Raw genomic sequence first — 24,015 nt, forward strand, 5'->3', positions numbered from 1 at the left:
CAATTAGTCTCAGTCACTGGAGTTAACAGTTGTATCAGCCAATGCTGAGTTGAACAAAGGAACTAGAAGCCTGGTATCTATATAAATGACGTAGAAAAGAAAAGACAAAATATAACAGAGTATGTTATTTTTTAAAAATTTCTTCTCCTATATTATAAACATATTTTTCGAACACTCAATGAAACACAGTTCTGTCCTTACAAAAACCACAGCCTCATAGGGTGAATCCCAATGTAAACTAATTAATGGAAATACATGTTAAATGTATGTTAAATTTTTGCTATGGAAGCAGAAGAAGGAACTTATGTTTAAAAAAAAAAAAAACAGGAAAAAAGGAAATGGCACTAGAAACTAGACAGTTAATTTTTAAAAGGCTTCAAAATAATTAAAATATGAGCCTTGCCTCCTTTCAATTTAAAGATAAGATAATAGGTTCACTTCCTGCCTGAGAAATGCATGCCCAAAAGCCAAAAGACACTTCCTCTCTTTTGTTTTGGGATTAGCTCAGAAGCAATCCTTTATAGGAGAAGCTTTTACTCTTCCCATTAAAATAAAGGAAGAAGAATGAGGAGCTTGCCTTTCTTTCTGAGATTTAGACTTTGTCAGCATGGATTTTAACTTTGTGCACTGCTGAACCAGGCTGATTTGATCCAGAGTTGAAGCTAGAAGACGGCTGGAAGGAAAGGTAAATACTTGAATAAATCAGGTTTGGAGCCATTCTTTCTTCAAATATATATACTTTCTTATAAGCCTTTTGTATAAGGGACCTACTTGGAAAAATTGTAAATTCTAGCTGAATAAAGATTCAACAAATTAACTTTTGTCTAAATAGTCCTGAAAGAAAGAGCAAGAAATAGATATCAACATGAGAATAAGGGTGAATTTCTACAATGAAGTCCCTACTGAAAAATATTGTCCAAAATGTACTTTGTAAACACTTACTCCTGGATTCCCTGTAAGTTATAAAAAATAGCTAAAATTCTTTCTATTCTCACTGATGGGTTAATATTGACCATAGCAAACAGTATTCTATCCCACATACGGTCATTTCTTTTTTATTATTTAAGATTTTATTTATTTATTTATTTATTTATTTATTTATTTATTTATTTATTTATTTATGAGAGAGAACATGCACACAAACAGGCGGGAGGGCAGAGAGAGAGGAAGAAGACTCCCTGCTGAGCAGAGAGCCTGATGTGGGGCTCTATCCTAGGACCCTGGAATCATTACCTAAGCCAAAGACGTTACTCCTGGGATAATGACCTTAGCCCAAGGCAGGTGCTTAAGCACCTGAGCCACTCAGGCACCCTTGGCATATTGTCATTTCTAATAACGAACTAGATTTACTTTGGATACTGTGTATCTTATTAGCAAGCCATCATTTTAATGTTTAATTAATTAGCTAATAATATTAAAATATAATAAAAATTATCTATGATGTTTTCTAAATTGTGATTTAAATTGTCAGTGAGTTAATGTAACATAAGACAATCTTGCCCTTAGTTGCAGAGAATACCAAGACAAGATGAAGATTCTAGTGTTAAGTGTGACCATCTTGAATTTTGTGACTTGCTTCCCGGTAAGTTTCAGTATTTTGGATAACAGTATCCTTATGAAACTAAAAATTAGATGGAGGGAAAACATCGATCATTAGCTTATGTTTAATGCAGAAAGAATACTTTGCTGAACAAAATACCATTGTATTTTTAATGTTCTATTTTCCTCCCTTAAAATTAATTATATACATAATGAAGTAAAGATAACAGAAGTTATAATACGTAACAGTAGAGAATTTAAAGGGATTCTGTATACTTCTTATACTATAAGAAATTCCATACTGAAAGTCTGCTATAGGACACTTGGATTTATACTTGCAGAGGCTAATTAATCTTAATATATGAGCTGTTCCTTTTTACCTTGATACTATGTATTTCTGACTTGATTAACCTAACAACTTATGGATAAAAAAAAAAGCACAGACCTACAGAATGTTGCTTTATTTGATCAATTTAGCACTGTGACTACTGATTTCAGGTTTTTAGTAAAATATAATCAGCAAGAGGAACCTCATAAAAATGTTGTACTTCTTTCCCTTTAGTATAATGGGAATCAGGAAACACACAGTCAGACAAATTATTTGTCTGCCAAACCACCTTTGTCTGCATCAGAGAGCCACAGAGCAAATCAACTCTCATCCATCCTCAGAGCAAAAAACAATTCTGCACCTACAGATGATTCAAATAGTTACTCTGAGTCTATTGATACAGTAACAAGGCACTCTGGATCTCTTTCAGAGAGAAACCACTCAGAGACTCTTCAAGCTAGTATGTATAACTTTCCCCCATTTGGAAACGATGTACCAAGTAACCTTTCAGCTAACCAGACTTCAGCTAGCTTTGCTTACGTTGAGGGTCCAGAAGACAACTCTACTCAGGCAGAGTCTCCAATGAGCAATGTTTCACCTTCATCTGCTGCTATGCAGGATACTTCTGCTGTCAGTGTCATAATTTCCAGATTTGTACCCAATTCTGCAATAACACGGAGGATGGTGGCTGTTTCTGAGGAAAATAGCATCTCAGCACCTGTATCCATAACCACCCACCAGTATAAGTCTGATTCCATTGCTATTCCCCACTATCAGGGAAACACCAAAGCAACCCAGAGTCTTGAACCCTTCTTGCTCTCCACTAGAAGATCTAAGCCATTCTTTGCTCCTAATCATGCTGCATACATACAAAACACTAAGAATGAGTTTAGTGCCTCTGCAGATGAGAGAAACACTGCCATATCAAATTCAAACAACCTCCTTGGAACTTATACCACTACTGGTGAGGAAGAAGCAAGACTAGAGAATATATTCTTCACTGATACTACCACTCTTACGAAAGAAGGCAATACAGCTACAATTGATGCTACAGACATTCTAGAAGATTATACTACTCTGCTTGATGTTCCTGACATGGAGGATGAAAATGTAATTATAATTGAAACTACTTACCTGGAAAGATATGGCAAAACTATGAGCAACTCTCCAGATGCTCCACAGAAAGACGATTCTGTTGTAATTAATGCCACAGACAAAAAGAATCACCACAGAACTACAGTTAATACTCAAATGCGTAGCGTTTCCTCTGCAAAAAATACCAATGACTTTGAATCTTATCCTATTCTGCGTACTTATAACAAGGCTGATATCAAATCTAGCATGGCCACCACTGATGCTAATGAAGCCACTTCCAATATCAATCCCATTAATACTAAAAATTCTTTTCTAAATTATAGAATGTATAAGAAAAACAATAATGCTATTAGTAATTTCAATGATACGAAGACAATGTTAGATGTAGCTAAAAATACGATGCATGCAGGGGACTTAACTTTTTCCAAAACAAATGGTATCACTTCTACAAAGCATTATGCTAACCCTAACTCCATAGCACCAACAACTAACATTAATTTTAAAACAGCTCGGCCTTCAAAGGAAAATACAATAATAGATGGCAGACATACTGTACAGATGGAAAACAGCATGACACCTAACAATAACAATATTGCTAAAGCAACTGGATCTAAACTTGATGACCCAGTAACTGAGTTCCATTCTAATATTCCTGCCAGTGTACATCTTAAACTTGATAGGAATTATTTTAAGTCTGTGAGCAATGATGAAATTGAGGAAGTCATTCCTGTGGTCCAACAGACTACAAATATGGACCAAGATGATTTAGTTACAAAGGAAGTCATCTTTCTTCATCCAGACATTTCCACAAGAGAAATTAGAAGAAAAGTTTACTCTCTTAACCCTGGTGCAGATTATGGCCAAATAGCCGGAAACAAAATCATCCTCCTTTCTGATATCCCTGATATGTTCAACCCCCTATTCAAAAATAAAATAAGGCTCTTTACAATAGACAGCAAAAACCTCATTAAAAATAGAGGTGACCATAGAACCCCCACCACAATTTCTGCAAATAACACCAGAGCCAAAATGGATGTTGAAAGAACTAGTGTGCTTAAAACAGCCAATTTCCAGAGCAATATCACTCCTATCATCACTCCCCCTGGAACTGTTGGAACCGTCTATTTTAGTGAAGACCGTGTAGCTGACATGACCACCTCAGCTTCAAAGCTCAGTTTCACTCCTTCAGATAAATCTACTGACTCTGTGGATGAAACCATTAGCCTCTCTACTAGTAATAACAATGCCAGTGGTGGTACAGGTCCCAACCCTGAAACAGACTTTCCTATTAACAAAGGAGACACTTTTCTGTCAGTAGCTGAATCATCCACCCTAATGCCCAAAGCCCAAAATAATCAAGTTCAAAACTCCCTGCTAACTAAACATGATTCCTTGACTGATGCTTGGATATCAGATTCTGTGGCTAAAAATTCTCATCTCATTAGTGATGCCATTATGCCACGAAAATGGAAAATTAATAAAGTATCAGTAGATCCATTGAACATTCCATTGGAGTCTACTTTCCTTACAGCTGATTTCACCTTTCCCACTGACGAATACAGTACAGGTAAGGGGCCCACAGATATGACTGACAAGTCTGAACTGATGATTAATAAGGCCACCACACCAGAAGGAAGGTCCACTGTAGCCCTTAACTCCTTGCCTGCAAAAACAGCTGGTATTCATACACAAAAACAAAGATTTAGAAGTTTGATAGACAAAGAAAGGCTTAATGAAGAATTAACTCCCTATATGGAAGTAAAATCTGCAGTGGGAGAAGATGATATTTTTCAGATAGAAGATCTTTTACCTGAACATAATTCCAAGTACTCTGAATCAGGAAGCAGTGACTTTGAAAGGAATGGATTTGTGGCTGTGCATAGCACAAAACCTCTTTCCAAATTAAGTAGTAATATACTTACCACTGAAGTAACAGTAAGTGACAGAGACCTTACCACTCCTGAGGAAGAAAATGTTGATGTTCTATATGTCACTAAACCTGCAAATGGCAAAACACATTTTAAGACTATAGTCACCAAAGCAACAGTTAATGGTTTGAGCAAAAGTGCATCTGTGAAACAGAATGTGGAAGCAGCAGAAGGTGCTGAATTCCTTCCACATAGCAATTCTATCCCCCAAAGTGGAAAGGATCACCACATACTCTCTAATTTATACTACAGTGTAATCACTGATAATCCACTTACTATCATCAAAGAGAACCCAAATGTTGCTCGGAACACAATGCAACATAAACCATTACTCTTCACAATGGATAATGCAGACCTTACTGATTATAGAGATGACTCTCAAACCCCTGCTGCCACCCCATCAAGCAATGCTAAAAGACTGATCAATAAAGGCAAAAGGGCTGGGACAGAAATAACAACTATCCCTCTTGGCCATCCTACTCTAGTTGATGATATTTCCAATGAGGATAAAAATACTGATGCTGTAACAGACTTGGCTTCAATAGCTTTCATCTCGCCATTAAGGAAAGGCATTCTGACCATGAATGAAGCTAATACTCGTAACAATAAACCTAAGAAACTAGGAACTGACTTTACCATGTCCAGAGGAGATCCCAAGGTGTCTACAGATGATGGCACTCTATTAGCAGCTTATTCCTCTGCTTTTATGCCATCTGTTGACCCTTACAGTCATCCTCAAGCAACAAATCCTATAAAAAAGATCTCTTTGGCAGATATTATAATACCAAAAAATTTTCAAAATAAGTCTACCCCAGCAGCTTTGACAGTGGCTGTCACTGCCACTTCTCAAGGAGATGCTGACACCATGCTTTACAGTGCACAATATGAATCTAAGCACCCTTTTAAGGCAAATATAACAGTGAACTCTGAAGCATATCCTCAAAAAGACATAGGTATTATGGCAAAGGAAGAAGGTGGACTTGAAGAAAATGTGAGGAATAATGTTTATGGTACACCTATTGCAGGTGATAATGTTCCTAAAGACAACAACTTGACAGCTAAACATTCTCTTCACTCTGGTGTATATCATTCCACCAGATCCAAAGGAACAACTAAAACCACAGCAGACCAACTTGAATTTGAGAATCCTGCATCATTTTATAAGACTGAAGTCTCAAAACCTCTACTTAGAAAATTTGCTCCAGAGTTCCAAAGAAAAGTGATTGTGAGAAACAGTAATAGTGATGCTGAACATGACACATCCTTTGGTGGTGATATTCTTTATCCGATGATGAAAGAAAAAGTCCCAAAAGGCTATATATTTTCCCCTGAAAGATCTACTTTTATAACATCAGATTTTAGAATTCCAATGAAAGATAATACAAACCCTGTTCTGGAAGGCACTGTATTATTAGGTAAAGGAATTTCTCACACAAATTATGCATCCTATACTGATGAACAAAGTGATCCTGGAACAGAAAAAGACCAAACTGGTACAGATAGCACAAAAAATTCTCACACAGGCATTATACCTGTGACCTTCTCCATTCCTATTCCCTCTGAAGACACAAATGTGAAAAATTATTACCATATATCTGGAACAGGTACTCCTGTATCCCTAGGATATGCAAATACATTAAGAGATGATTCTTCTATTCTTAGGCCTGAAACTACTCTGGCAAAGGAAAATAATCTAGATGCTATGGACCTGATCATCATTGAACCTGATAAAAGTGATTCAGAGTATATTTCAAATAAGCATTCCCTTGAACTAGAGAAGGAAGAAAAGAGTTTTATTCAAAAACCTATTTCATTTATACACAGACCAAATGGACTCGAATTTCATACAACCTACCCTAAAGCTGTGGCCTCAAAGAGTCTTCTGTATAGAATAACTCACCCTGAGTTTGAAACTAAAGAAAAATATCAAACTATTATTCTCAAAGAAGAAAATTCTGACTCTGATATCGTTGCCACTTTTTTCAAAGATTATACCAAAAACTTCAACACTCAACATCTGGAAAACATGGCACCCTCCCTAATGGATGCTGAGACTTCTTCCTCTGAGTTTCTAGAAAGATCATCTATGCAAGAGGAAACTATAAGTGAAGATGATGCTGTCATCATTCTCCCTGAAATTTCTGATTTCTTTGTACCATACACAGAAACAACTGTTACCATGGGAGAGAGCAGCATATTTGGCACTGTGCCCACTGATCATGCTGAGATCATTACCCCCATAAAAAGTCAAGGTCATTTCTATAGGAAAGGCATTTCATCCATTGTTGGTAACCCAATTGCTCCAGAGTTGGCAGACACCATCAAATCAGAAAAATCAAAAGTCAATGAAAATAAACTGGACTTAGCTGACATGATGCCTTCACAGGATCACATGCACCTCTTGGCTCAGGATATTGCCTCTCAAGCTAAGAATATCTCCTATGTCGGTGAAGTTACTAAAGGTATCATCAAAAAAGATTCAATAGTTTCTCTTAATCCTGTTAGTACCACCAAAATACCAACAAACGTTACCATTTCACCTAACGCCCCCACCTTTGACTCTAAGGAGAGCAATAAAAATGGTAACTCTACCCTGTCTGAAATAGATGATGTCCTGTCCATAAAATTAAAATATCTACTTATTCCTAATCAGAAAAAACCTAGAATTACAGATGCTCTTAGTCAAAATGATGATTCTTTATCTAATAAATCAGTGGACTTAGAGCCACTAGGTGAACATTCTATTATCACTGACCAAAACAGGGAAGTCACCAAGGTGCAAAGTAACCCTCAGCTTTTCTCCATGGTCTCCTCTGTTCCTCTGGAAGATTCTACTACTTCCTCAGAGAACCCTATAAATGTAGCCACTGGCATACCTACCACTGAAAATGAAGGCATTTCTGATAAAACTGGCACCATGGCCATTGCACCTAAAACGGTTTTTCAACCCACAATTCACGCAAAAGAGCAGATAAATAAAAGTTCTGACCAAGCTGTAAACCACCATATAAATAAAGCAGTTATCAATCCATCTGCTAAAGAAATCACTGCTTCAGGAACTGGGACGAATGCATTCTTCGGTAAAGATAAGGCTATTGTAGAGGATGAATCCTATAATTCTGATGCCCAAATTCCAGTAATCTTAAGAGAGGTAAATTCAGTGAACATTAGTCCTTTCATTCTTAAGCCTTATGTTGCTTCTGCTGAACATAAAGTACCCAGAACTTTAAAAGAAACATTTTACCCTGATTTCACAATGAGCACAGCAAAGCTAAGAAAGGCCAAGGCTGAGGGCTCATTTCCTCTTGGTAATGATAACTTAAAGAGGTCTGTCACAAACTCTAATAATAAATCATATCCACCTGTGAAACCAACTCTTCCTCCTACTGGTTCTGTTGATGATAATTCTGAATTTGATCCAGCGCTTGTTGCAGGAGAGAGCAACATAAAAATGACTGATGAGTCTATTATAGCTAGAGATATCTTTGTTCTACCTGACAAAGAAATAATTTCACCTGACAATATTATCTTAATTGATGACATAAAGAACATTATAAATGGAAAAAGGCATGTAAACTCTATAGAAAGTGATAATGCTGCTCAATATGAAGTAATCCCTTTTACAAAGGACTTTTCAGTAGAGTCAGATGTGGTTTTTCTGGAGGACGAAAACAATCCAAATGATATAAATCTAATGACCACTGGGCTTGATAGCAATACTTTTAAATATATATCCGAGAAAAATAGCTTTTATGTTGGAGAAAAAGGAAAGAGCCTCACAACAAAAACATCTCTCTCTGTTCAAGGACTCCATGGATATGGATCTCATGATCCTTTCCCCACTGTACATGTCCCTGAGAGTCTCCTGAATGAAAATCCTGTAGAACCCAAAACTAAACAAAAATACCAAATGTTGATCTCCAGAAAAGGAAACCCTGATTCTGACAAAGATAGAACCTTTCTCAAAGATTATATTGCCAAATTCAAAAGCAAGTCACCTACAACCATGAATTACTTACCCACAGAAGGAAATAGTAAAATCTCCCCCAAGTTTCCTGATGATTTATCTCTGGAAAAGGACACTCTAAATGGAAATGACATTATCATCACTCTTCCAGAAGGCAAATGGATTGAGCATATCAATGCTACAGACCCAGAATCAACAGAAACTATGGGAGAAAGTAAGACATTCCCAGATGAAATCATTGATCTCACCTTGAGCACAACTCCAATAACAACCAAAGGCCAGCTCTCCAGGGGATATGTCACATTCACTACTCTTTCCTACCAAAGGGAACCTGAGATGTCACCCAAATCAGAATATAATCAAAATAAACATTTGAAGACAGAGAACTATAATTCACAGAATGCCACTGTTCCTTCAACTACATTCAATGTCAGCCTTAATAATAATGAACTTCCCTTTATTGATAAAAATTCTGGGAATAAAAAAAATAGAGCTTCAATATCCTCTTCACCAATGAGGACAACTCACACCGTTGGCGATACCACTGCTCTTTCACTTGAGAACAGTTATGAAGGGGGTGATTCTATGCAACCTGATGAAAATAATGATAGGTCTAAAGAACTTCCATCTCTACTAACATCTGAAAGCATCATTCTTAAGCCTAAAGTCTTAGCCAATGATTCTGTTCTAATGAGTGGTAACTCCTTGACTGACCCCTCAAAGTCAGTAGTAGTAGCATCAGAGACAGGGATTGAACACCTTGACTTCATTCATGGAACTGATATTTCAGAAAATCAGGACATTAAAATTCAAACAGATTTTCAGCCCTATCTCTTGGATTCAAATATTCCTTCTAATGATTCAGGAATTTTTACAAGGAATTCCACAGATGATGAGGCTGATTCAGCACTTCCTGTGGAAAGAGAAACTGTTAACATTTCTGAAGTTAAAACAGATGTTCAACCTCGGAGTACAATGATGAGAGTGGTTTTGCCTAGAGAAATAAGCCCCATCTCTTCTGAAATTAAAAAAATGGTTGGGCTCCCTAGCAAGGAAGACACAGCTGCTAAATTTGATTTAAATCACATTACAAATTTCATTCCAACTTTGGAAAAAACACTTCCTTCAGTCTTTGAGCCCAATGCTCTCTCTAAGACCAATAACAAAGAGGACAAACACAATATTTCTGAAGCAGGAAATTTTGTTTCAGGAGATTCAAGGACATTGAAAGATAATCCTTTCTTTGGTAAATTTAATATTTTTGCTACACCTCAAGCTCCTCCCAATACAAAAAGAATCCTTTCAGTTGATTCCACCATGTCTCTGGAAAAGACTTTAAAGCCTAAGTATAAAAACTCCTCTCCTCCTGAAGAAGATGCAGACATAGCAGGTTTGCTTCAGAATGTTCCTACTGGATCCGATGTGCCACTATGGAAATCAATTCTTTCTCCTAATTATACAATGTCTGTGAGTTTACCTAAATATTCTGAAATTCATCCAGTTGTTAAAATAAATGAAGCTACAACAACAAACACTTATAATAATACTCCATTTGAGGAAAGAAGTACTCCGTCCTACAAAGCCATCATTTCACCTAGTACCAATACTTCAACAAAAGGCATGGTGAACACTATTTTTAATAAAAGATTTCAGATAATCACTGAATATGAAATAGTTCCTATTACAGAAAACATTTCAGACATTACTTTAGATGGTGAAAACATCTCAAATACTGAGGGTGTGATAAGCACTGTGCCTAATGAAACAACCCTTGAGTATGCCACAAATAAGAATGTACTAGAACCAAAGGAAGAAAAATACAATCCTATTATTAAGAAAACTACTCTTGTTTATGATCCCCAAATACTTAGGTCTCACCAATTCTACTCCAGTGGTGATGCCTCGGAACATTTATCTCGAGGAGCCCCAACTGAGATTAAACCTAAAGAAATACTGCAAAATTTGGTATCTAGAGAGGAACATACCAGCTCTGATCTTGATGCTATTGTTCTCAAAAGTTCCACTGACAATTCAAATTCTCAGGCTCCCAGATCTGTGACTCACCCCCCAACTCACACAAGTGAGAGTATTCACGAGTTTCTAGGCAAAACAACCTTGAAAAGGGACACTTTACAAGGAGATGACACCATCATTTCCCCTAAAGACAAGATAATGGAATACACCCTTGTTCCAGACCCAGAAATAACAGCAACCATGGTAGAGGGAAGGATTTTTCCAGATGAACCCATGCACCTCACTGTTACCACCTCTCCATTTAAAACTAAGAATCAATTCTTTAGAAAAGTCATTTCACCTGCCATATATAACACTGATGTCCAAGGTAAAGCAGACAACATCTTATCGTCCCAAGCAGACACTGTTAAAGGTAAAACTAATATGACAGAGATGCAACTCTCAACGGATGGCATTATTCCTTTGGCTGAGTTCAATGTCATCCCTAAGGACAAACTTTCTTTCATCAATGAAGATACTGAAATTTTAAACAAAAGGACTTCAGTCTCTTCTTTACCTATGAATACAGTCAACCATGTGGATGAAACCACTACTCCTTCTACTGAGAGTAGTTATGAAAGAGGTGATTCTCTGCTGCCAGAAGACAATATTAGGTCCAGGGGATTCCTACTTCTACAAATCCAAGAAAAGGCCATGTTCACTCCTAATGTGTCAACTGAAAATCCTGAAATCTCTGACCCAGTGACAAATACCTCCTTGGCTAATTCTTCAATTTTATTATCAAACACACTTAAGACAATTATTGAATACCCTAATTCTATTAATGATGGTCATAGTCCCAATAAAAATAAAACTGACCTCAGGCAGTACTCCAAGAGCTCAACAAAACTTCCCACTGGTTCCACTATTTTTTCAGACAATTCCACAAATAATGAGTTTTATTCACTGTCTTCAGTAAACAGAGAAACTACTGATGGCTCTAACACTAAGACAGATAAAATACATTCTGAACCTCAAAGAACAATCATGAAAGCCTTTTCTCCTACAAAAGTCTCTCAACATAAGGTCCCTGAAGAAAGAAAAATAGCTAATTTTTCTGATCAAGAAGCTCTAGCTGCTAAATATGATTTAAGTCACATTCCAAATGCAACCAATCTCAGAAATGCAACCATTCTCAATTCAGCTATGAAGAAAATCTTTCCCTCAGTAACTGAGCTTACTACTCTGTCCAAGAGTGACAACAATGTGGAAGAGGAAGTACACATTTCTAAACCAGGTAATTTTTTCCCAAAAGATGCAAGTACATTGAGAGATAATTTTTTCACTGCTAAATTTGATGCGACCTCTACTAAACCTCAAGCACCCCCCAAATTAAAAGGAATCTTTTCAGTTGGTTCCACATTAACTCTTCCAGAAGCTTCTAGGTCTAATTATCAAAGTTCTTCTGAAGATGCTACTGGAGAAAGGACCATCACAAATACTCCCATTGGGACATATGGCCTACCACCATGGAAACCAACTCTTCCTTCTGATTTCACAACATTCGTGAGTTTATCTGAGTATTCTGAACTTGATCCGGGTATCAAAATGAAAAAAGACACTACAACAAAGACTAATAATAATATTCTACCTGGGGAAAGATATAGTCCATATGACAAAACTATTTCTTCACTTCGTATCATTCTTTCAAAAAAAGGCATGAAAAACCCTATGAATACTATTAATAACAGTAAATTTGGAGATAAGACTTTTATAGGAAAAGATATATCCACTGAAGTAGTTCCTTTTACAGAATACATTTCAGAAAAGGCACATGACACCCTTTCGGCAGGGGAAAATATTCCAAATGATGAGGATATAGTAACTATTATACCTGTTGACAGTGCCCTTGATTATGTTTCAGATAACTATGTCTTTGAACTAGTGAGGGAAAGAAATGGTGCCCTAACAAGTAAGACCACACTCAGTAATGACTACAATGTACTTGAGTCTCTTTCACCCCATGCCAGTGCTGCAGTCTCTGAACATGCATCCCAAGGATCTCCAACTGATACCAAAACTACCAAAAAACACCAGAGCTTTATTCCCAAAGACAAAAATCTTAATTCTGATGATGCTGCTACTGTTCTCAAAAGTTCTTCTGTCAATTTTAATAGTAAGGCTACCAGATCCATGATTTATTCTCTAACTGATTCAAGGTGGATTTTTTCACCTGAATTTCCAGGTGAAACAGTTGTGGAAAACAGTCCTCAAATTAGTGACAGCACCACCATCATTCTCCCTAAAGGAGAAAGAATGGAGTACTCATTTGTTCCAGACCCAGAATTAATGATAAGAACGGGAGAGAGAAAGATTCTCACAACTGATTCCATCAGACCTGCTGGGATCACCCATCTTACAGAATTTAAGGACCAATTCAACAGGAAAGGTATCTCATTTGCTTTTTATAATAATGATACCCCAAATGAAGCAAAACCCGTATCAGCCATATTGAATGCAAATAAGCATAAACCAAACTTGGCAGATATGCCCCATTCACAGAACAATATTACTCTTTTGGCTGAGTTTAATGTCATTCCTGATGATGATCTTCTCTTTATTGGTAAAAATACTGAAAAAGCAAACAACAGAGCTTCAATCTTTTCTTCATCTATGGATAAGGCAGCCAGCACTGTGGGTGATTCCATTCTTCTTTCCACTGAAGGTAGTTATGAAGGAGGTGATTCTACATTACCTGGAGATGTTAAATCTAGAGGGTTCTCATCTCTATTAACATCTGCGATGGTTATTCCTAACTCCTTGCCTGAAAATCCTGAAACCTCTGGCCTAATAACAGATCAATTCTTATCTGAATCTGTAATAAATAGGTCAGAAATGTTAGAAAGAGCAATTGAAAATGTTGATGTCATTAATGGAGGTGATGTTCTAGAGAGACAGGTAATCAGTCAAGCTGACATTCATTCCTATCCATTGGCTCAGAATATTTCTCCAACTGGATTGATTACTTCTTCAGGTAGTACCACAGATGGTGAAGTTGATTCATTTTTCTCTCTGAATAGAGATACTCCTGAGAATTATAAAACTAAGACTGACAAAATACATTTCAAATCTCAAAGAGCAATGATGAAAGACTTATCCCTTAGAGAAGAGTCTCAAGATAGTGTCTATGAAAGAAGGAAAACAGCTAATCTTTTGGATCAAAAAAATCCAGCTGCTAAACTGGAACTACATAATTTTACAAAAACAACAGTTTTCATACCAGCTATGAGGAAAATCCTTCCATCAGGAACTGAACCCAATCCCCTCTCCAAGAGTAACAGCAATAAGGAAGATTCTTTCACTGTTAAATTTAATGCTACTTCTTTCGAACCTCAAACACCTCCCAATTTAAAAGGAATCTTTTTAGCTGATTCCACATTAACTCTTCCAGAAGATGTTAGGCATACCTCTCATGATAAAGTTACTAACACAGGAGGTTCCATCACGAATACCCCAACTAGACTACACGGTCTACGATGGAGGTCAACTTTTCCTCCTTCTGATTTCACAACATCCATGGGGACTTCCAAATATTCTGAACTTGTTCCTGTTACTAATATGGGAAAAGATATGACCAAAAAGACTGATTATAACATTCCACATGAGAAAATAATTATTCCATCTGATAAAGGTATCATCTCGCCTATTATTACCTCTGAAAAAGACATGGTGAGTACTTTACAAGGGAATATATCTGAGCATAAAGATCTTCCAAAGAGAGGGATGGCAGCTGAATATGGAATCATTTACTTTCCAGAAGACATTTCAGAACGGGTGGATGACATTTCTTCTGAAGGCAAAATCACTCCAGTATATATGGACCATACAACTATTATGTCTGATAACAGTGGTTCTGAATATATCTCAGATATACATGCCTTCGAATCAGAAGACAGAGCTAATAATTCCCTGACAAAAATGGGTACACTCATGTATGTCCCCAAGACACATATGTCTTATGCACCATATCCCACAGTTGCTGCTTCAAACAGTCTATCTAAGACAATATCTCCAGTGTTCGAAGCTAAAGAAAATTACCAAGCTATAATTCCTAAACAGGAAAACAGCATTGACGCTAATGCTATTGCTCTCAAGAATTCCAATGCTAATGTCAATACCAAAACTCACAGACCTACAACTCACTTCCTAACTGATACAAGTATAAAGTTTCCTTCTAGTTTTTCCAACAAAACACCTGCAGGAAAAAGCACCATAAATGGTAATGATGACACTGTAATTCCCTCTAATGGCTTTGACTCAGAAAATAAAATAACAGAATATTATTCCCTTTCTCCAGATGTAAAACCTGTAATTGACAGCAAGACATTCACAACTGATACCACTAATCTTGCTTTTGAAAATACTGGTAATTTTCTCAGGAGAACCATTTCACCTACCATTCATAAGACATTTACACTCAAGAGAGCAGACACTACCACATCTAGTATATCTGATCTCACTGAAGATCAAACAGGTATAGCTACAGTATCTGGTTCAAGGTTTAGTAATTTTCCTTTAGTTCGGCTTTCCAGTGATGACCTCTCCAATGTGAAAGAAAACAAAGGAGGTGGAACCAACACAGTTCTTACTTTCTTTTACCCTTTGAAGAAGATGTCTGCCAGCATGTCAAACGTTCCTGTTATTTCTACTAAGAACAAAAATAACATTGGTCATTATAGCCTTCCATCATCAGAGAGCGTCAGGTCTCTAAGACTTGCACCTATGGGACTACCTGAAATTCTCATCCTAACTTCTAAAGATTCTGCTAAAGAAACTGCAGCCTCCAAACTTATAAAAGGCACAAACGTATATTACCCAACACTGTTAATATCAGCAGCATCAGAGCCTGTGTCTATAGACTTACCTTACTTCAATAAAGGCATTGCCTCAGAAGGACAAAACACTAAAAGTCAAATAGACCCAAAGGCTTTCCCTTTGGTCTATACTGTTCTCCAAGCTGATTCCACAGGTTCTTCAGACAATATGGCTAATGCCGAATCTAACACATCTGCTAGTATTGTCACCAAGAGCAAAATTTTTGATATTGATGCCTTTGGTGATCAACATTCAGAACCCAAGAAAACAACCATCAAGTTTTCTCCTCTTTTTCCTAATGAATACAGTAAACCAAATTTCTATTACACAAGGGAAATAACTAAAGCTTCTGCGATGAAAGACACAGCTGAAGTGAATCACCTTATAGATGTAAGTAGAGCAACAGGAAATGATCCGGTTATTCAGGTGGAAACAAACTCTCTAAAAGATGCTAACCTAAAGCCTTATCTTGTAAATAAAAATATCATTGATGATAAAAAATCAGGTAATAAAGATGATGACATTGTCCCTGTTGCAGCTTACTCAAGCCTTTACAAGTCAAAGAATTCCCTCCCAGATGGATCTGTTCCTCAGGAAACTTACTTCACTACCAGGAACTCAAACTTGCTCACAGAAGTGATCACCATTATTCCTACTGAGAGAAAATCTTTATCTTACACAGAGATCATTCCCATGGTAGAAGAAAATTCTTGGTTGGAATTTAATTAGCCAATTTCAGCACAAAAAATTCTAAATTTCAAACTTCAGAAAGCACAAATGATACACAAGAATGCACTGTCAAGATAAAAAAAATTTTACCTAAGTTTCAAGAAATTTCTTTTGTAATGCAAGCTAACAAGGAGGTTGAAGGAAAGATTTTCTTTAGGGCTGATATTCTTCAGTCACATATAGAAACAATTACTCTAAAGGATATCCCTGAGAAGCCTACAAACAACAAAGAAGACATGAGTGTCATAACCCTGATATATATGCCATCTTCCTTGGAAACAAAAAAAAAAATTGACACCACAGGCCAACACATCTTTCAATTACAATTTCCTTACTTATGAACCCAACATTCCAATCACTGGAGGGTAAGAGAAAAAAAAAATGTGGATCTTGCTATAATCAAATATCCAGATATAATTGCTCCCCTCACCTTCCTCCCTGTTTCTGAAGCCTGGGAATTCTCTCACAAATGAAGATATTGAACCTGAAACTTCCTCAACAACTACATTCCAATAATGATTGTATAATCACTGCACCTAAGGTTAACTCTATTTTTCCAATAAATTTATAAAATTTGAAGTTATATAGACTCCTTCAAAAGTAGGAATTCCAGTGTCAATTGGAGACACCACTTACCTCAACTGATATTTTTAAAATTGCATTAGACATATCATCTGATAAATTTCAAGATATTCTCCAGGCAAAGACAGTCTTAAGAGTATCACTATGATACTGGCATTTTCAAAGTCTGTATCTGAGGACTCTTCCTAGCCAAGTATCCCTGAAAATCATAAATTGTCAAATAACCTTCCTGAGGCCTTACTGAGACTCTTCTTTTGTTACCAGCTTCCTCCTTTTCACTTAAAAAAAATTTAAAAAAAAAAAAAAGCTTTTTTTTTCATCGTGGACCTGAAGAAGTTGTTACTTAAATATAAACTTAATGCTTCTCTGAGAAAAGAAAATTTCTTTCCATTAGTATAGTAGACATTACAACTATAGAAGAAACAACTATTTAGATAAAATGAAACTCATCTATACAATATGATCCTCTATCCTTAGTCAAGTAATATCTTTGGTGATAATGATCTATTGGTCAAATAAGAGTCTCCTGAGTTCCCTAGAGCAGATGACTCCAGTTCCATGCTCAAAATTGCCATAATTCCAGGAGTCCCGCTAGAATTTTCAAATATGCTTCCTGCTCTTTGATGGATGATACATACTCTCAATGGAAGGTATTCTCTTTAAAGTCAATGGTTTTAAGAAAAAAAAAAAGATAATGGTAATAATATCCTCTATAGGAAAGAAAATACTTATTATGCTATAATCAATGTGATCCCACCTCACAGCTATATTAGTTGAAACAGTTTGGTGTTGTATATTAGTTGAAACAGAGCACAACAGTAATCCCTGAAATTAAACATAAGGTGACAAATTAAATGTTCATAAAAATGAATATTTTGCTTCTTATTCTAATATTATTCAATATATACCAAGTACTCCAAACTGACTTCCAGTGATTATACAGCTAACACTTCCAACTTTTTTTCCCCTTTTGTACATGAAAAATATTCCCCCAAAAAGGACACCAAGTCTTCTGTTTATAGCACGCCTTATCCTGAATCAAGGCTCACAAACTCTAGATAAGGAAAAAAGGAGAGGTTAAAAAACCTCCCACTGAGTTAGCCAAGTGAGAAAATGGCTTTACCTTGTGATTTCCTTTACTGCCACTGGAAATGAGTTAGAAAATAAAGAAGCTGTGCTTGTCACTAACTTAAGACATTCCTCCCCATCCCTGATACTGACAGCATTTTCCATGTCAATAAAGACAATGAAGGGGAGGTGGGGGGGGTGAATGGGTGATGGCACTGAGGTGGGTACTTGACGGGAAGAGCACTGGGTGTTATTCTATATGTTGGCAAATTGAACACCAATAAAAAATAAATTTATTATTAAAAGAAAAAGACAATGGGACCCTCCATAGTGACATCGCCTTGAAGCAAAAACATTTCTGGATAAGCTGTATCTTAAAAGGGAAAAATGCCCATCTTAATTCTACAGAGAATGGTGAGATAATCTACACCAGGCCAATCAATTAAGAAAAGACACTGTAAACTTGGAAGTTGAGTCCATATCTAATGAAGAAAAGCATTTGCCCTTGACATGGAAACTGCTACTCTGGCTGATGCCACTAACCTTTTTCAGATTTAGTTGTGTCTAAGTATGAAAATTCTCTTTCTTCTAATGACACTGGGCAAACACTAACAGTAGGATACAATCTCCTTTCATCTAAGTAGCTAAACATTAAGAATAATAACAAAATGATGATGGCTGATACAACTAATATCATTATAGAAAACACTCCCTCTGAAACTGAAGATATAATTCTTAAAGCTAATACAGTTATTCCATACTTCAATTTTGCTTCTTGGTGAATTTTGACATATAATGCCAACTTCCTGGCTTTAGGTTGAAATAACACTCTCTGTAGAAAAATACTCCTAATGAAATTAAATCTACAAAACCTGACATTCTCATTGTTAAGCATGTTAATTCAAGAAAAAGTAAGAACTGCAATGAAGAAGAAAACTACAAAAACCCTAAAAGGCCAGTAATTTATTATCTTTCTTGAAAAAATGAGAATTCACTTTCTGAAGAAGAGAACTAACTGAAATCCCTGCTACCTAGTTACCTTTTGCAACTACATTCATGGCCAAAACTGCCATTAATGTTTTTTAGACATTTGAATACCATAAATCTCAAGAGAAGATGCTTAACCTCAAAAAAACATTGTTAACTTATTTGAAAGACAGATAACTTAAAGCTAATGCTTATAATCTCATGGCTCCTAGAGTTTTCCCCACTAACACTAAACCCACAAATACCTGGCTGACTCTGCTATGTCTGTTTCAAGTGACACCAGCTCCATAATGGAAGGTAGATCCCTTATAAAGAAGAACACGATAAGTCCAGCTATGAATGATCATTTCATAATCACAGAGGATTCTATTGTCTTTTCATCTAATACCAATAACTCTTGAAACTAGATGGATCAAAGCACAGAAACAACCTACAAGGAGAGCCTGTGCCACTGGCCCTATGGTTGATGCAACAATCACCATGATGACCAATGCTTCAATCACTATAATGCACATCACTCTCCTGCCTAGGGATACCACTGGGCCCAGGGAAAGACCTGTGAGTGTGCAGAGTGCCATTTTGTCCCATGGCTGAAGATGGTTTGCCAAAAATTTATTCTCATCCTCCAACAGAAAGCGGTAAAACAACAACTGAAGCAACCATTTTCTTTGGGGCTGACACCACCATTCCGAAATCAGAAAAAAACATTACTTCGGAAGGAGACCACATTACTCCAGTAAATGACTATACCCTGGAAAGTGATTTCTCAACAACAGACAGCAAGCTTACATCTCCAAAAGAAAAACTAAAATCAGAAGATAATGTTGGCTCTCATATTATTAAATCATCAACCCATGTGGAAAAAGAAATTGCTACTCTGACAGGCATGGTAAACTCCATAGCTAATGACTCTATTACTGAAAATTTAATTCCAGTGAAAATTGGTAATATCTCATCACCAGGTGCAACTGTTTCTTTAATAGATTTTTCCACTAACATGGCAAAAGAAGATATTCTCTTGGATACCACTGACCCAGCGAATGAAGATGTCTCAATAACTTCTGAAGTCTCTGGCACATTAAAGGAAGGCACCACCAGCATTGCAGACACCCCTAATCTTCCAGCTAAGAAGGATAAGCCTGATGATAACAATCATAGTTCCTCAGTAAAATCCAATGTCACTGCTAATGAGGCGGTCCAGATCACCAACTCGTCTATTCCTGAGGCTGAAATCTCTACTGCTACTGAAAAAAATTTCACTATTCCAGACATAACTGCCCTTACAGAAGAGAAAATAACTGAAATTGACTTAAGTCTTCCAGAGAATGACCTCAATCCTGTGCCTAAACTAACGGACTCTGATGAGGAAAAGTTCATCACTGTGTTTGAACTCACTACCACTGTAGAAAGAGACAAAGATAACCCTGAAGATATTCTGCTAACCGATGAAGAGTCTATGGATGAAGTCAATGTTTGGATGGAGAAAGATATCACAAATGAAGCAGAGAACCATCCCATTCTGCTCACTGCTGTGGAATCCAGATATGACTTTGTAATCCCTACATCAGTAGCTATGAACCTCACGGAGGATTCATCTACCCTGACAAATGAAGATTTGTCTGAGAATAATGCAATAGAATTTGTAACTAAGGACAGCGAGCCACTTTCAGAAACTACCCCTGATCCAGATACCCTAAGTCATGAGGAAGATGCCTTTATAACTGAAATGGGTGTCTTTAAGTTACTGAAAGAAGAACCAGATGAGTTCCTGATTTAAAAGCAGCAAAACAGATGCCACACAGAATTGAGCAACAATTCTAGACAGCTAGTTTTAACATCTAAGAAGTTTGCCCACCAAGCAAAAATCTTAATAAATTAAAGAAAGTGAGCATTTAAGGCAAGTATTCGACTCAGAAAAATGTGGATACTTAACAAAAGAGGTCGTCATTCAGTAGAATATATTTATGGAAACTTAAAAACTCAGTATACAAGAGTTCCCCGAGTACCAAAAAATTTAATTCAATTATTATCCAATTATTTATCTTAATATAAAATCCTTAATCCCAGCTTTCAGGCATATGCAGAGAGCAATAAAGAAAGCTGACTTCCTGCCTACATTTAATGATGTATGTCATTTTAGTTAACCCTTGAGAGCATATTTTAGTGTGAGTTGAAGAGATGAGAACTAAATTAACATATCTCAAAAATTATTGTGGTATTAAAAGTTCTGAGATGCTAATTCTAAACAGATTTTTTTCATGCAACCAATGATTCTCTTCTATTTAAAAATATATTTGCAATCCTCCATAAGAATTAAGGTTATTCAGTAATTTTTAGCATGTAAAAAATGTAAGAAATAGTATAGGGTTCCTGGTTCATGTTGGATGCAAACTAAGTCAAAATGATATTTTATAAACATGTAAATTTGTCAAAAACAATATTGTGTACAAACATATGAATCAATTTAATTTTCTTTCTGTAAAATTTCTCTCCTGAATTTTTGTCAATTTTTTTCAGGTCTTAAGCACTGATAACGCACTCTTCTTATGCTTTTGGTTAGCAATTCAAGAACATGTATCTTCATTCTTTCCTGACACAGACTTTTAAAATAGGTCTGCTTTCATTTTGCTGATTTTTCTTCAATAAATCTTTTGACAGCAACTGATTTACTGTGTGTAAATGTGTTTGATATTCTAGTACAGAATTCCTAAATTACAAGAAATGTAAGTACAGTTGATCCTTGAACATGGGAATAAGAAAGGCTGTTTCCCTACCAGTCAAAAACACACCTATAACTTCTGAGTCTCCCCAAACTAAGCCATTAAAAAACTACTGTTGACTGGAATCCTTACCAATAATATAAACAGTCAATTAACACATACTTTGTGACTCTGTTATAAGCTGTAGTCATACAGCTAATAAAAAGGAAATATTATTTTAAAAATCATATAAGAAAAACATTTAGAGTATTGTACCATAAAAATCCAATATAAGTGGACCTGTGCAGTTCAAAATTGTGCTGCTCAAGGGTCAGTTGTAAAATTAAAATCCATTGTTTAAAAAACAACTTAACTTTGGACACCAAGGACAGAATTATTCTACAGAGACTCGACTCATAATTTTATTGAATCAAAATAAAAAGAAAAACAAAGCCAAAACACTGGGTAAATAGTAAATGGCATACTTGGGGGAGGGGGGGAGTGTAGAGGAGGGATGTATACCATTAGATAGACTATAGACTAGAATAATTATGGAAGCATGTTAAAACCCAGAAACACATCTTAACATAAAAATTTAGTATATGGTAAGGTGAACTTCAAAACCATAAGATATGATGAGTAATTAATCTTGCCTTAATAGTTGAGTATTTGAGGAAAAATTAAGCTGCAGTATTAGGATCACACTCTAAAATAAATTCTACATGAATCAGAGACTTAAATATAAAACCATACAATAGCATAAAAGAAAATACATGTATATTTATTCAAGTGGAGTTGAGAAATCTAAGCATATAAGAAATGACAAAAAGGAGATTTATAGATTTGACACCAAAATAGGTAAATTTTGTACAAAAGAAAATCAACATAAAATTAAAAAGCAAATAATAATTCGGGAAAAATAACTGCAATATTCATGGCAGTGAAAAGGTTATTATCAGTCTCTGAAGAGCTCCTAAAGAGAGTGTGTTTTTTGAAGAGAAAATATTTTAAATGACAATAAGAAATAAATAATTCATGAAAAACAAATTGCCAGTAAACATATAAAAAGCCAATGATCACAGTATTCCAAGAAAGTGAAATTATTAGATATTTATTTTAAACCATTTAATAACTGAAAATGATCATTTTAAATATTCATTGTTGGATAGTGCAAATTTCTCCACCCTTTCTGGAAGGCAATGTGGAAATATATGCAACAAGCATTAAAAATATTTAAACTTTTTAGCCTATTTTGCAACTAAGAATTTTCTTAAGAATTAGAGACCATGGGGGATCCCTGGGTGGCTTGGCGGTTTGGCGCCTGCCTTTGGCCTAGGGCACGATCCTGGAGTCCCCAGATCGAGTCCCACGTCGGGCTCCTGGCATGGAGCCTGCTTATCCCTCTGCCTGTGTCTCTGCCTCTCTCTCTCTCTCTCTCTGTCTATCATAAATAAATTTTTAAAAAATCTTTTAAAAAAAAAAAGAATTAGATATCATGAAAGTAGATAACCGTTATTATAGGCTTTATTGTGTTCAACATTTAGAATAACATTTGCTTTTCATGACAATCCTATAAGGGAGAACAATATTATACTCATTTTATAGATAAAGAAACTAAGTCAGGAAATCTATGTAACATAGCCAAGCCTCGTAGCTATTATGTAGTAAAGAAGGCTTCAAACCAGGCAGTCTTCCTGCAGAGCCCATGCTCTCCTCATCACTATGCTCTATTGGCTCTCATAGTTTTACAAAAAAAAAAAAGATATTGCCAGAGGGATTCATGTAATTTTTTAAGGTTTATAAAAGAGATACACTAAAAATAATCTAAAATTCTAGTGACGTGGATGGAATTGGTTACATTTCTGTATACCCATAAGAAGCAACAGTATGCACTTTTTAAAAATGGTCTGTAAAAGAGCATTCATTCATTCATTCGTTCATTCATTCGTCTCCACACCCAATGTGGGGCTTGAACTCACAACCCTGAAATCAAGAGTCATGTGCTCTACCAACTGAGCCAGCCAGGTGGCCCAAAAGAATTTAATCACATAGGGGGAAAAGGGGAAAATCACACTAAACTCCTAAATGAAATTTACACAGTGATATGTGTAACATATATATATAAATAGCTAGATACATATAATACTTTAACAGTGATCATCTCTAGGAAGGAAATGGAGGTGATTTTCATTCTCTCTGATTTCATGCATTCCAGAATATAAACTACACCAGGGTGTTGAATGATTGTCAACACTATCAGCCAGA

General features: G+C 36.1%; 1 protein-coding gene across 1 annotated transcript; it reads left to right on the forward strand.

The window, feature by feature from the left end:
* The first annotated feature begins 19,637 nt into the window (after positions 1 to 19,637).
* On the forward strand, positions 19,638 to 20,828 carry CABS1 (calcium binding protein, spermatid associated 1). The gene has a single exon (XM_041724633.1). It carries the CDS (start codon positions 19,638 to 19,640, stop codon positions 20,826 to 20,828), a length of 1,191 nt encoding a protein of 396 aa, XP_041580567.1.
* Positions 20,829 to 24,015: the final 3,187 nt, after the last annotated feature.

This window comes from Vulpes lagopus, chromosome 12, assembly GCF_018345385.1.
Source record: "Vulpes lagopus strain Blue_001 chromosome 12, ASM1834538v1, whole genome shotgun sequence".
Lineage (NCBI taxonomy): Eukaryota > Metazoa > Chordata > Mammalia > Carnivora > Canidae > Vulpes > Vulpes lagopus.